General features: G+C 34.6%; 1 protein-coding gene across 6 annotated transcripts in view; it reads left to right on the top strand.

The window, feature by feature from the left end:
• Positions 1-14,350, top strand: part of CPEB2 (cytoplasmic polyadenylation element binding protein 2) — a 62,638-nt gene extending 48,288 nt beyond the window's left edge. For all 6 annotated transcript variants that reach the window (XM_081058430.1, XM_081058429.1, XM_081058428.1 and 3 more), the window contains 4 exons: positions 2,856-2,974; positions 3,252-3,366; positions 6,128-6,309; positions 10,371-14,350. In XM_081058430.1, the coding sequence (XP_080914556.1) occupies positions 2,856-2,974; positions 3,252-3,366; positions 6,128-6,309; positions 10,371-10,598 (644 nt within the window). In that variant the 3' untranslated portion in view covers positions 10,599-14,350. The remainder of the gene's footprint in view (positions 1-2,855; positions 2,975-3,251; positions 3,367-6,127; positions 6,310-10,370) is intronic.
• Positions 14,351-14,966: the final 616 nt, after the last annotated feature.

Genomic DNA, 14,966 nt, shown 5'->3' with positions numbered 1-14,966 from the left:
CTTGTTCTCCTGCTTAAAACCCTTCAGTGGTTTCTTTTACTGTTAAAATACGGGCAAAAATGCATTTGCCCTTCTGGCTTCCTCATCTCTCTAGTTTCTTCTCCCGTTATTGCTTCTTTGTCCCTTCTGGTTCCACAAACCAACCTTGCTTTCTTCTGCTTCAGGGCTTCTATGTATGGTGTTCTCTTGGCCTGAAGGCTCTTCCCATGTGTCTGCATCTGTACACCCCTTACTTATCTCAGCTTCAATATCAGTTGCTCACAGGAAACTTTCAGGACATATCCAATGAGGTCAAATTCAAATGCAGGCTATCCTAGCACTGTTCTCTTTCATAGCACTCATAACAGTTGCAGTATTATGTTTTCACAACTTTACAAATGCGTGACTGTTTTGTTAATGTGGGGTTCTTCCAATAGTGTATAAGACTGTCTTTACTCCTCTTTGTATTCCCAGTAATCATGGATTAATAATTGTCTAACACATGAGACACACAACTGTAAAGACTGTAGGATGGAGAAATTACTTTGACCTCAAGTAGATGTGGGGGAAGGCTTCACTGAGAAGTTTTGAAGTGAATCTAAAAGAAACTGTGCAATTTAGATAGATAAAAAAATTGTTGAACAGAGTTTCAGGCAGGAATTGAAATACAATTTTTAAAAGGAATTAGAATTGGTTTGTGTGGAGACAGAGACAATTTTGCCATGAGCCTCTTGATCATTTAAGGGGATGGTGGACCATAAGCCTGGGAAGACGGGTGGCATAAATTGGATGCAACAGAATACTTGTGTCTTTGTGACTACTATTGCCATTGTCGTTGTCACTGTGGGTTTTGTGGTGGTTGCTAGTTTATCTTCTCAAACAGAAAGCATAAAAAACAAACAAAAATATTAGCATGTCAAATCAAAGTTTTTTTTTGGTGCAATTACAGTTAATTGTGGCCATTGCCAAAAACCAGTGTTCCCAAACCTTGTTCTTTTGAGTATTTTTGTCATCATTGTAATTCATCATTTTTCATGGTTTGGAAACCACTGGTATAGAACCGTGCAGTTGGTGAAAGTGCCTTGTAATTTAGGCAGTGACTGGAGCCGCTGTACTGAGCCACACGTTTATGCATGTTGGATTTGCAGTGAATGAAGTTCACCCTACGTGAATATTAGCTTGCTCTACTATAGTCTAAGAACTATTAGGTGGTTTGTTTTGGTAAGAGTATTTTAATATTTAATGGCTCGCCTTAGCTAGATCATAATTCACCTGCCATGTTCCTTAATTAATTTTTGTGGTATAAACATTTATTTCCTAACAATCACAAAAATAATAAAGCAATATTAAAAATACTGAATTTAAAGTATTATTTTAAAATTAGGTAATATTAAAATAATTATAACAAAAATAATATCACAAAACTTAAGCAACATTTAAAATATTGAATTTAAAATATTGTTTTAGTAAATTAGTCTTATATCCTCTCACTTACTACAAAACAATTATAACTCTCAAATGCTTGGCTTGTGTCAAAATTAAAGCTTTCACTTAAAGAAAACCAGTATTCATTTTTTTTCAAGCATATTTAAATTGTTTCTAGTAATTGAAAAGGTTCTAAGACGTGTTTCCTAATCTTTCATAATTTTACCTTTGGAAGTTTCTATTTGTGTAGGTTGGTTTGGTGTCTTATCTATGCAATAAAGTAATGCAATTTTATTAAAATGAAGTACTTTTGTGTCACATTAGAACTTTGTGGCAATAAAAAGCCAGTGTTAGCAATAAGTTGTGTTTTTTGAATTCTATATGAAACATAGCCTCATACCTCCCATTGTTTAATGGAACAGATGTGCTTGGACTGCTTGATGGTTTCTTCATATTAGGACTAGATTGCAGGGCTCTGTGCTTATTTGCACAGAAATCTTGTCAAGAAATGTTTTTAGATCATGTATAGTTATCAGCTGCTGGGAATAATCATGTAGTAGTAAACTTGGAATGTAAATTTTGATGCCTTCTTTTTATAATGAAGTCTGTCCTGCCTGTTGAATGCATGATTGATTAAAGATTGATAATTGGTTTTCAATAAGGAAAGGAGGAAGGGCATGTTTCCCAATGGTACAGGAATATAAGCAATATAAGCAAGAGCTTGGAGTCTAAATGGTCTCCAGACTGAAAAAAATTGTTCATCCAAGTTGAGACTTGATTTAAAAGTTCTGACCTATCCTGAAGGTTTCGTTCCAGCCTCCATAGGGTAGTTTTCTTAGTATCATTTGGAAGTTGTCAGGTTGACTGTGGAATTTTCCCTCTACTTATGGAAATTCCTGGGCCTTTCCAAGTGTGCTCTAGTCTGAAAGTATGCTGCAGATGTTCTTACCCCCAAGGGCATTTATAGGAAACTTCAGCTCCGAAGATGCTCAACTGATTAATCCTTCAAAAAAAAAAAAAATATTCTTTAAGAAGGTACTATCACTGCTAGAAAGAGCATGGGAGACTTTGGGGCTGACCTGAGTTTAAAATTACTCAGCCAATTACTTGTTTATGTGACTGGCTTTGAGCTAGTAATTAACCACTTGATAACTCAGTTTTCTCTATAAAATGGGAATAATGTTTCATAGACTTGTTGTGAGAATCAATTAAAAGAGTTAACGTAAAGCTTTTAGCACAGTACTGAATAGTAAGTACTGTATATAAAGCAGTTAATTAATTTACTGAGTATATATTTTTGTGTGTGTTCCACAGGATATTGTATAATGATTCTAATCCTATTGGTAGGCTTTTTTCTCTTTCTCAAAAACTTATATTTTATAAACAGTAATGAAATTTGGGGTGAAATCACTTACCTTGATGTATTACCTAATTTTTCATGGTTATTACAGGCTATGCATTCCTTCTCTTTCAAGAAGAGAGCTCAGTTCAGGCACTAATTGATGCTTGTATTGAAGAAGATGGAAAACTCTATCTATGTGTTTCCAGCCCTACCATCAAAGATAAACCAGTAAGTAAATATTACATGAACTGTAAGCTACAAGTGCAAGTTTTCCAAAAACTGTTTTGAAATGATTGTTAGTGGAAAAAGATTAAACCACCATTTAAGAGCTCAGTTGTTTAAATTTTGGATAATTTATCGTTTCTAGATATTAAAAAAAGTAATTTGTTTCCAAATCCAACTATCTAAAATTTTAAACAATGAAAGGACCACTATTAACTAGCACAAAACAGCATAAGCTACATAGGGAATAAGACCCAATAAAGGAATGTCCTTTTTTTTATAGGTTCAGATCCGTCCTTGGAATTTAAGTGATAGTGATTTTGTGATGGACGGTTCTCAGCCTCTGGATCCTCGAAAAACAATTTTTGTTGGAGGTGTTCCTAGGCCACTAAGGGCTGGTAAGTGGACTGTTAACGAATTATGTGTGTGTTAAATCATTTAAATATGAATTAAATAATTCAGTAAACATTTGGTAGCTATTGTGTACATGGCACTATCGGGTAGGCCGGGGCAGACTCCTCATGCCCCAGTAGTTGCTAACTACATAATTTGGAGACAGATTGGGAGAACCGTTCTTGAAACCACCAAGTAACTGGAGAATTGGACAGTCATCTATCCATATTAAGAGCTAACTTCAAACAGACTATAAGAAGAATCCACTCAAATATTTCTGACTTCTTAAGTGTAACTCTCTAAGATATGAAATTTTTTGGTCTGGTTTTCTTGTTGTTTTTGTTTTTTTATTTTGTTTTGTTTTTTAATGTGGGTTGATTCTGATATTTGAAGGAGAAATAAGGGATGTTTTTTTTCTTAAATAGCACTTTAGATAAGTGAATGGTAACTCCTGTTCATCAGTAACCAGGAACCAGAGATTTACCAGAAGATGTCATAGAGGAACATGATTATAGATGAAAATGCCCACTATACAAGCATTGTATCCTGTGAAGTGTATTAGTGCCTGCCATCACTGAGAATATCCTCTTCTAGATGGGAAATGCAGGTTAAAAAACTATTCACACATGTAAATACTTACAGAACATAACTGCTGCAAAGAAAGACTGTAGGGAATAGAAGAGCATGTGGCAAGGGAATGTGATGCAGTCTGATATTTTAAAGATACTTGTAGTTGAGCTGACATATAAAGATTGAACAGAAGGAATAGGTTTGGGTAGTAGGGAGGGTTCTGTGGAGTTTTCAGGTAAAGGGAACAGCATATTCAAAGGTCTTCAGTGGTCGGAAGCAGAATGCATTGGAGGAACTGAAAGAAGCCCAGAGCGGCTGATGAGGGTTGTAAGGAGTGAGGGGAGAGGTGCAGGAAGACACTGAAAAATAAAACCGGAGTCAGGTCATACAGGTCTAATAGGCTAATTTGGTATTTATCATCAGAGTAAGGGAAAACCAGTGAAGAGTTTTTAATCAAAGAGACATGATCACATTTGCATTTTTGAAAGATCATTTTAGCTATTGACTCATGAAGGGGAGAGCCAGATTGAGAGTAGATATTGGTAGACCAATTTAGTTGCCCATGACTGCAGTCCAGGAGACAGACAGTGACGGCTTAGATTAGTGGTGGGATTGGAGAAAGAGCCAAGTGAACAGATGTCACCAGGTAAATGCAAAGGTTGAATCTCAGCTTTCACTTTCAAGCCACTAGGTAGATAGTGGTACCTTTTACTGAAATAAGGGACACTGGAGAACGAGCAGATTGGAGGGAAGATTTGGGTCTTGGTTTTGAAAGCAAGTCTGTGACACTGTTCAGAGCTCCCAAGTAGAAATTTCAGTTAAGCCCTTGGTATCTGATAACAGGTATCTCCACCTTTCAAAAGTTTGCCTTACTTTACACTACTACACTTTTACAAAACACATACATTAGACTTGTTTTAGCTAACTAAAAGAATTCTAAGAGGATTATTGCCTTTAAATTTTGCTAACCTTTACAAAAGTTTTCAAAAGAACCCTCTACTTTTGGATAGTGGGGGAAAAGCCTGTATTTATTTATTTATTTTAAGAGAATCACTTGATCTTTTGCAAATAAACTTGGGGGTAGGGGAAAATGAGAAGCAAATACATAAGGCTATTGCCATGATCCAGATAGAAAATAATAGTAGTTTGGAAGAGGATGTTAGTGAGGTGATTGTACTAGATATGTCCTGAAAATCAGGCACACAGAACTGCCTGTGCAGTAGGGAAAAAGAAAACAGAAAGGATGAAGCCCAAGGTCCTGACTTGGCAACTTCCTCTTTTCTGGTGCTTGCTAACTGAATCAGCAAAAACTCACTGGGACAGGTTTAATGTCAGGTGGATGGTCAGGCGTGCACAGGAGTGTCACAGTGTCTGTGAAGTGTCAGCGTGAGCTGCCCAGTGGACAGTTGCATAGATGAGTCTGGAGTCCAGGAAAGACGTCCAACTGGAGGAATGTAGGAGCTGAAAACAGGTAGATGGTATGTAAAGCCATGACACAGGATGATGTCACCCAAGCCACGAATGTAGGGAGATGTCCAAGGACTGGAACCTAGGGTACTTTGAGAGTGAAAAGTCAAGGAGTTGAGGAGGACTAGCAAGGAAGAGTAGGAAGGAATTACAGTGAGTTAGGAGGAGAATTAGAACAATGTATCCTGGAAGCCAGAGGGAGAAAATGTTTCAAGGAGAAGAAAGAGATTAAGTGTGTTCAGTGCTTCTTACAGGTTGACTCACCATTGTACTTGTCAGTGGGGAAGGTGACCTTGACATGAGCAATTGAAGTGGAGTTATGGGGTGAAAGTCTGGTTGTGAAGGTTGAACAAAGAAAGGGAAGAGAAGGATTGAGTATAGAAAATGTTTAGAAGTCTGTCTATAAAGGGGAACAGAGAAATGAAGTAGTCACTGAAAGGGAGAAACAGGATTAAGAGATTTTTTGTTGTTGTTAAGATGGGACAAATTACAGCATTCTTGGGAAGGATCCAGGATAGAGAGAAAAACTCATAGCAAGAAACCTGAGAGAATTACCAAAGTAATTCTGTAGTGAGAGAAAGTAGGATGTAGCATACAAGTGAAAGGACTGGATTTAAAAAAGAGCATGAAACTATTTCATCTATTGACTTTTACTTTTTAAAAAACTATTTAAAAGTTGTTGATTTACTGTGTTCTCACCTTTAATGTGAACTTGTTTTCCTTTTGAAGTGGAACTTGCCATGATCATGGACCGGCTATATGGTGGAGTTTGTTACGCAGGAATTGATACAGATCCTGAGCTAAAATACCCAAAAGGTGCTGGTCGAGTTGCTTTCTCCAATCAACAGAGCTATATTGCTGCCATTAGTGCTCGGTTTGTTCAGCTTCAGCATGGTGATATTGATAAACGCGTAAGTTGCATATTGGGCAATCACTCATGTCCTAGACTGAGGTGCTGATACAAAGCTTACTATACTGAATGCTTTTCATATTCCCTTAACTCCTAAAGATATATATTATATCAATGTACCTCTGAAATGTAAAATTCTTGATCATACTTTAAACTTGAGGTATAATACAGAAAATATAAGTGTCATTTTAAGGCATGTCAAAATTTTTTATCAGCCAATAAGGTCTTAAAATTCTTCCAATCATGGAAGCAGAGCTTGTTTTAAGAGTTTGTACTCTGGAGTCAGAGTGCCTGGGTCCCATTTCCACCATTTGTTTTGTGTTCCTGGGCAAATTAACCTTCTTTATGCCTCTTTTTCTTCACTTATAAAATGGAAAACAATAATAGTATCTCCCTCACATTTATTTTGTGGTTTAAATGTATTCACGTATGAAGCACTTAAGAGTTTGGTACTAAATGCTATTTAAATGTTACTTATTTTTCATTTGTTATAAAATCCAAAATAAAAATACAATAATAAATGTACAAACTAAATATACAAAATAATTGTCCTAAACTTTAAAACACTCTTTAGTGGCATTGCTTAGGTCATCACAGTGAGAACTTTCAGGAAGTCCTATGAATGCTAACTGAAAGCCATCACATTGAATAATTCTGAGTACTGAGTATGATCTAAACGAGGGGAAAGGAGTGAACAAAACTCAGTTGTTCATTTACAAATCTATTTCATATTGAAATCTGTGAATCGTTCCTATGTAAACCTAAGCAATGTTCTAAAATAATCATGTTTACATTTATAGTGCAGATGAGATATATTAACAATATAAGGTAAATTAACTTTTTTGTATCTAAATTGGTAGATATAACTTGAGTGGGTTATTTTCCCAGCGTAACAGTGTCTTGAACCTTCTTTTCTGAGGCCGTTTGCACACTAAAAGACTATTTTTGGGCCAAGGGAGCTGGTTAACTGATGCTAATTGGCCATGAATGCTAGAAGTGCCATCAGTTTCACTACTAAACCATCCCATTTAGAAAAGAAGTACAGCATAGGTTCGGTTTATACAGCAGAGTGGTTTTTTTTTTTTTTTTTTTTTTTTTTTTTGCATTGCTACTGAAAATGTTGCAAAAAAAAAGAAAGAAAAAAGAAAACAGAGAGAAGGCTCTGCTTTTATTCAGACATGCATATGAAAATTTTTTTAACTGATTTGAACCTTAGAGTTTCTCTAATTCAGTGGTTTTCAACCTTGGCTGCACATGAAAGTCACCTGGGAACTTTAGAAAAACCTTGACAGCTGGGCCTCACCCAGAGATTCTGCTGTAATGGGTCTGGGATGCAGCCAGGGCTCTGATGATGGGTCTGATGTGCCATCACTTGGAACCGACCACTGATCTGACCCCTACTTTTGCAGACAGGTGATACAGTCTCGAGGAAATTAGTTACACTGAGTATAATTGTAGTTGTTTAATGTGCAGAAGCAGGGGGAAAGGTTGTTGCAGTGTGAAACCTCAGATCTCTTTGTTTCTGAAATAATGGTGAAGGACCAGTTATTTACAACCAGGCTAATCTCAAAGAGAAACCCGGGTGCAGAGCAAGCGAATTGAGAAACACATGCCTTCTTAGTTGTACACCTGAAATCTATGTAATTTTGCTAACAATTGTCACCACAATAAAAAAAAAAAAGAATTAAATGTATGCATCATTTAAAAAAAAACAGGCAGTGGCATACCTGTGAGAATATTTTTTAAGATTATCTGCTACTAAGGTATTATGGAAAATAAGAATAGGTGAAGAACTGATGAAACTGTTTCACACATACAAGAGTTTTAGAGATTATTATTAATCAGAAATAGATTTTAATTATACTCTAAAATCATAAGTCAGTTTGAAATCCAGTTTTCATCTTTGAAGTCTATGACTTTCAGTTAGATTAGCTTTATAAAATAATATCTAGAATTTTAAAATGAAATAATTGAAATCATTGCATTTATAAAGTGTTATTCAATAGTTTTCCATTAACTCCTGAGTGCCTACACCTAGCATTTTATGAGGTATTATGTAAACAACACAGAAACTGTCCAGTTTGCTTAAAAACCATGGCAAGAAATAACCATGAGAAAGAAGAAACAGAAAACATTTGTAAATGTCCCACATTTATTCAACTATTTTTATAGAGTTTTAACTTTGTGTTAGATATTCCGCTAGATACTAAGTACTGATTATCGAACAAATGGATACTTTCCTGTGCTCATGGAATTTATCATCTAATGAAATGCAATCCAGTACTTCTCATGCTACCTTAATATATTCCGTGATCATACTAAAGTTCTTCCTTAGTTATAATTATAATGAAGATAATGAATCAAAAATAGTAGTCTAGCACTCAAGATAGAATCCATAAGGGAAAAAGATGAAAGATAAAGTTTGAGCATAAAAATTTTAGAATCTGTATCAAAGATTGTTTTAAAAATAAAATGCCAGTGGAAAAAAGGTTAAAAATCTTTAACTGGCAAAGGGAACTTATAAATCAATTAAGAAAAACATAAAAAAAACTCCAGCAAGAAAATATGCATGAGATACAGACAATTCAGAAAAGCAAAATGTCCAATATACATAATATGTTTATCCTAACCCTAATTAATGAAATATAAATACATATAGACAACAATGTAATTCCATTACCTTCTTATGAAAGGTTTGTTTTACAGTCCTTTTCATCAACTTTTAGGTTGTTTCCAGTTTGTTGTTGTTGCTGTTACAAATAATGCTGTAGAAAACACCCTATGTATTCAGTTTCTGCACACATGCAAGTATTTTAGTAGAATACATTCAGAATACAAATTGTTGAGTCATTTTTTTACTGCCAACACACACTACCTTATCTCAAATCAAGCTCTTTAAACACTCAATTTTCTCTGCTCTCCTCAGGGAAGGCTGAAATATTAGGCTGCCCAACACCATTCAGTCAGACAAAGGTAGTAAACCTTTGTTCATAAAGTTACTACAAGCAAGAAAGCAAGGCTATCTCAGTTAATACCGTGTTTCCTGTAAAATAAGACCTAACCGGAAAATGAGCCCTAGCATGATTTTTCAGGATGACATCCCCTGAACAAAATGTGTCTTTTGGAGCAAAAATTATAACCTGGTCTTATTTTCGGGGAAACACGGTGGTAGCTAATGCTAATTTACAGAGTATTTATTTACCATGTGCCAAGCATTATCTTAAATGCTTTTACTTGCATAATTCAACCTTCCCTCTGTAAGGCAGGTTCTTTTCTCCTCATTTAACAGATGTGGAAACTGAGGTTAAGAGGTTTAGTGTTCAGACCTTACTTGAGTCTGAAATCTACTACGTCAGGCCTTCACAGAACTTCGACTTAATATTTTTCAAATTCACAGTATAGACTTGCCCTCAATAGCATCATCTTCAATTCTGGTTCTGTACCAGTTATTTACAAGCAGGGTACAGCTGTCTCTGCAGAAGAGAAAAGCTATCATAATTAGTGGCTATTAGGGCCATGCCATCTCACAGATGGTATTGGAAAGAGGAAGAAAAGATGTAAAAACCTTTTGTCTTCCATGACTACTTGATAGCCCTTTACTTTTTTGCTCATGGTCATCCCTACCTCTGAAAATATTAGCACACAGGTGTTTTCAAGATGTTACTTCAAGAAAAGCGAGGGTGGAATGTTTTGCTAATCAATTAGATTTTTATGGTTTTCAAAACTATTTTTTTGTCTTTGGAAAATATAGTAAATACCATTCAGTTTATAGCCTTCTGAAGATTACAATACCAAAAATATAATAAAATTACAAAGCTAAGCATACATTTAATCATATGGTCAATTATGAACATGAAACACCATATAAAAAGATGATTAGTGCAAGAACAAAATGATTTTATTTTTTTAACCAACTATATGGTAAAGCTATTTCCCTGGCAAGCTGCCTACTTTCTCAATGTTAATGCTGGTCCTTTTCGCTAGAACACTAGGAACATTTTAAACTACTACTAAAATGATTTCTGAAGCAGACTTATTGAGACATTTTTCCTCTTTTTCTAGGTGGAGGTAAAGCCATATGTGCTCGATGACCAGATGTGTGATGAGTGTCAGGGCGCACGCTGTGGTGGAAAATTTGCTCCCTTTTTTTGTGCCAATGTCACTTGCCTGCAGTATTACTGTGAGTTTTGTTGGGCAAATATCCACTCTCGTGCGGGACGTGAGTTCCATAAGCCATTGGTAAAGGAAGGTGCCGATCGCCCACGTCAGATCCACTTTCGCTGGAACTAAGAAAAGCGCCCCGGCCTCTGGAACAAGGAAAGAAAGGGTGCATGTGGCTTACTGTGTCTGGAGACACACGCAGAAGAGATAAGTGCATTCTTCTGCTTTCACCCCAGCTATCAATACATGCATCTTTATCAGCAGCCAAAACACTACAAGCCTCTTGTTTTTCACCAAAACCCTACATCTCAGGCTTACTGATTTTTGTGATATTTTCATGTTAAAATAAAATGTTTTTTTGTATTTTCTCCAAGTTATTTTTATATGTAAAGTTAAAATTAGATACAAGAATGTGTTGCATAGGGGCGAACAGTCTGCTGCTATGTCGTGGGTGAAGCGTGCACTTATTTCTAAACGTGGGTTTTTCACTTCAAGATCTGCCCCGGGAATTACCAAAGGTAGCAAAATACTTAATAGTGAAGATGGAAGATGTCTGCTACAAATGCTTATTTTTATTGTTGCTATTTTCAGTGTATACATAAACTAAAATTAGGGTTGATTTTTTTGCTCTCCATTTTGACTTGCAAGAAATAATACCTCAAGATAATCTGATTTATTAGCTATTTTTAAACATTTTTAATCACAAGCTGTATTAGCTTTGCTGCTATATAGGTGTTATGTGTAAATGCCACCTATTAATACGGGATTGAAAACGTTAGAGACACACTGCATTGCAGATAAAATGCAGGCAGCACAATATGGCCTAAACTGCCATAGTTTTAGAATGTGAAAAAAATGCATGTTTACTTACCTGTATACACCATATGCATGCACTAGAATTATTAACTAATGAGGTGAGGTATTGCAAATGTTCAAAAAAAGCTCTCTTGAATCTAGGTAGCATGAACAAATTATAAAATTTGTTTAAAAAAGCAAACTTGCATGCATTATTGTGACTTCAAGTTAAAAAAATTGTCTTACATGTGTACAATATGCAAATTAGTTTTAGATTAGAGAGTGCAGCCATTTTGTGATCTGGTCAGTAGTGGAATTCGATTTTATGCAGACTGGATGTAATATTTGTAATCCCTGTGCAATTTTGTGATGTGCGGTTCTAATTCATGTGCGGTGATATAGTATAGATAAAAGATTGAATACAAGAAAAATATTAGAATTTTAAAGGAAGTTGATTTTAGCCCCTTTGATAGTTCATGGTTAAGACATCCTTTAAGAAACCAAAGATGGCCAGCACACTGCTAACCAGTCACCAAATGGAAGACCCACAAGATGCCCATATTTAAACAAATGAACTTTAAAGAAGAATGCAAAACTGTAGTAAACCTAAGTAAAGTCAAAATGGAGATGGGGAAATATACAGATGGCTAGTTGCATAAAATTCAATTTTACCTTACAGACAATGGTGAAATCTGGCTTGAACTTGCTTACACGTTTGACCTATGTATATTGGGGTCTTCTGTCTAAACTGGGGTCACTGTTGCATGGAACATTGTTGTTCTTAATGGTTAAGCATTGCTTTTTTTTTTTTTAATTTTGATGAAGGAATTTTGGTAATGACTTTGCTTGCAGTTTTGGGGAAAGTGGCATGGAAACATGCAATAGTTAATGAGTTTCTCTTGGTACTGAACACTGTTACAATATCATTACTGATATTTTTTTCTCTTTAGAGCATTTTTAATGCAACTAGTCCCTATATTTTAATGTAAGAGTTACTCTGCAATCTAAGCAAAGCACCCAACAATGGTAAATGTTTTTTAAAATGCAGAACTAAAATTCTTGACTCTAAAGAGAGAAAATTACAAGGGTGTTGTTTTAGAGCAACCCCTTGGGACAATCCTTCACGTGAGCAAAGTGTTGATCGTAACCTTGGTTGTCTATGGTGTGCTTTTTGTACTGTAAAAATATGTGGTTCATGTCTAACTCTGCTGTTTTATTGTGGTTGTGGTTCAAGTTTTTAATGTTTAAAGTTGATGCTGTTTTCAGAAGAGCTTTTTACTAATTTATTTGTCAATGTTCCCTATTTGTTACTTAACCATGATCCTCCAGATTTTTGGAGTATTCTTTTCTAACCTTAACCCTGCCAACCTTGATCCATTTGACATTTGTTATGCACTATTTTTATATCTCTGTGAGAGATTTTTCCAACAGTCAGCTATTTTATGGCACACTTTTTTTGACTGATGACATCTCCTTTGCTATACCTCAATTTTTGGAATTTAGAAAAGAAATCAGTAGTTTTGCAATGTTAATTATTTAGATATTTAATTTCGCAGATTTTTAAACTTTATTTTCATAATTTCTGCTTAATGTTTAAAATTGAAGAACCTTTTCATGTATTAAATAATGAACACTAAAATAAATTATATGATGAAAATAATTGGAGATGTTGAAAATCACTTTCCCTTCTTAAAAATAAGTATTGGGAATTAAGGGAAATGTAAAAGAATACCCTTTTCGCCATGGGTAAAAATGACAGAAATGTATGGTTTGTTTTACCTTCATTTCTGTTACAATTAAAGCTTATTAGTCTAATATTTTGTTCTTTCCCCACCTCACCCCTACCTTTTTTTTTTTTTTGCCTTTTATGTACTACATTCTTATTTTCTAACTGTTGAACACTGTATTGGAATTTTTTTTTAATTTACAGATCATATTTATTTTACTATTTTTGTAGAAAATTATTAATTTTGATTGTATTTTTGTATTTTCAAAGCTTCTTCACTTGTGTTCTCTAAATGTTCTTATTGCTGCCCAAAAGTATGACTGTGGAGGAAAAAAAAATACTTTAAAAATCCACACTTTTTGTTAAGAAGGAAACATTTAGCATTTATATATTTGTGTATGGAAGACACTTGATATTTTATCCCTGTTGCATCTGGCTGCACAGAGCCTCTCCTCAAAGATGCTACAAAACTTGAATATAACACATTTTGGAAGGCTGACTAACCTCGATTCTGTGTTGTGATGTGCAATACTGTTTCTAATGTTTGTATAAAAAAATAACAGTGTAAACCTTTTTAATGCAAATTTATTTTTTTCATTGCATATTTTGCAGATTTTATCCACAGTGTCATTTTTTACTGTCAGAAAAGATACCCCTTTTGTCATTGCAACTATTTTTTAAATCCAGAAATCTTTGTACTGATGTAAATGATTGTAGTTATTTTGGATAGTGTTTTGCTAACAAAAGGAGAGACTTTTTTCATGCATATTTCTATTTTGTTTTTTTGGGTTTTATTTTATTTTAATAGTAGTAAAATACTTGGAATAATTTTTCATATTCTTGTCATTAATATTATTTTGTATTTTTATGTGGAAATATATAATTTTATGACACTAATTGCTAAAGTTTATTTTATGTTGAATTATTTTTGGAGCTGAAATCTTTGTAATATTAAAGCAACTAGTTTCTAATTCCCAGTTTCTGTATAGAATCGCACAAGTGGTTTATGGAGTGTTTGGATTGTAATTATAAATGGTTCTTTGATATGCAAATTAATATTTTCAGTTGATTTTATTTTATATTCCTAATGGGGTGTTAAAGCCGTTTTTTATTTTTTTTCTAAATAAAAAAAGAACCCATGCTTTTATGGACACTAGGTAAACTCCTTCAGCTTAAATTTTTTGGTTAAAATATTTTAGTTTATTTTATTGTTATCTTCCAGGTGTCTAAATCTCCAGTCTGTCTGTTGTACTGGTAATTTAACTCTGTAATGGAATAGTTTGCTGCCAACTATTTATATTAAGTAATTTTTAAATATTTGTAATATTGTTGACTGACTAATAAACTATTAAGTTATTGGCATAGTTGTGGAATCTTATTCTTCCGTTCAAATCTATTCAAAATATCCATCAACACCAGTAAAATCTTATGAAGACAGTTTAATGACATGACAAATTATGAAGCCCAGGCCAATTCTACATTTTAGTGTAAGTGTTGGGAGGAAATTGCGGAGACCATCTAGTCTAGTGTTTTGGCCCAAAAGATCCTTTGCATCAGTTCTCTCCATTCTCACCCTCAGCCCCCACATACTTATTATAGTCAATTGGTGTTACGGAAATTATAGGATATTGGCCATGGTTAATCATGGCCAATATCTGAATTGATGCTACATTAAAAAAAATGAAAAACTATTCACCATTTTGTTGAATGCACAATTTCCGTGGTGCTTCCTCAGATACCCTCTAGCTGGAAACCACTTGTCTTATAATTTTTCTGCTCATTTTCTGCTCAACCTATGAGTTCTTTGACCACATTGCAGAAAGAGAAAAAGAGGTACAGCATAAGTAGCCTGGGGTTCCAGATTCCTCAGTCTAGTTATAAGTAGCACAACTCTACTTTTAACGTGAATAAAACTGGAGTTCTGCTTAAAAATAAGTGTGCAAGCATGCATGGGGCAGAAGAAAGAAAGAATTTCA

The sequence above is a fragment of the Rhinolophus hipposideros genome, assembly GCF_964194185.1.
Source record: "Rhinolophus hipposideros genome assembly, chromosome: 1".
Taxonomy (NCBI): Eukaryota; Metazoa; Chordata; class Mammalia; order Chiroptera; family Rhinolophidae; genus Rhinolophus; species Rhinolophus hipposideros.
The sequence above is the reverse complement of the archived record's forward strand: the minus strand, read 5'-3'. Positions and strand labels throughout refer to the sequence as shown.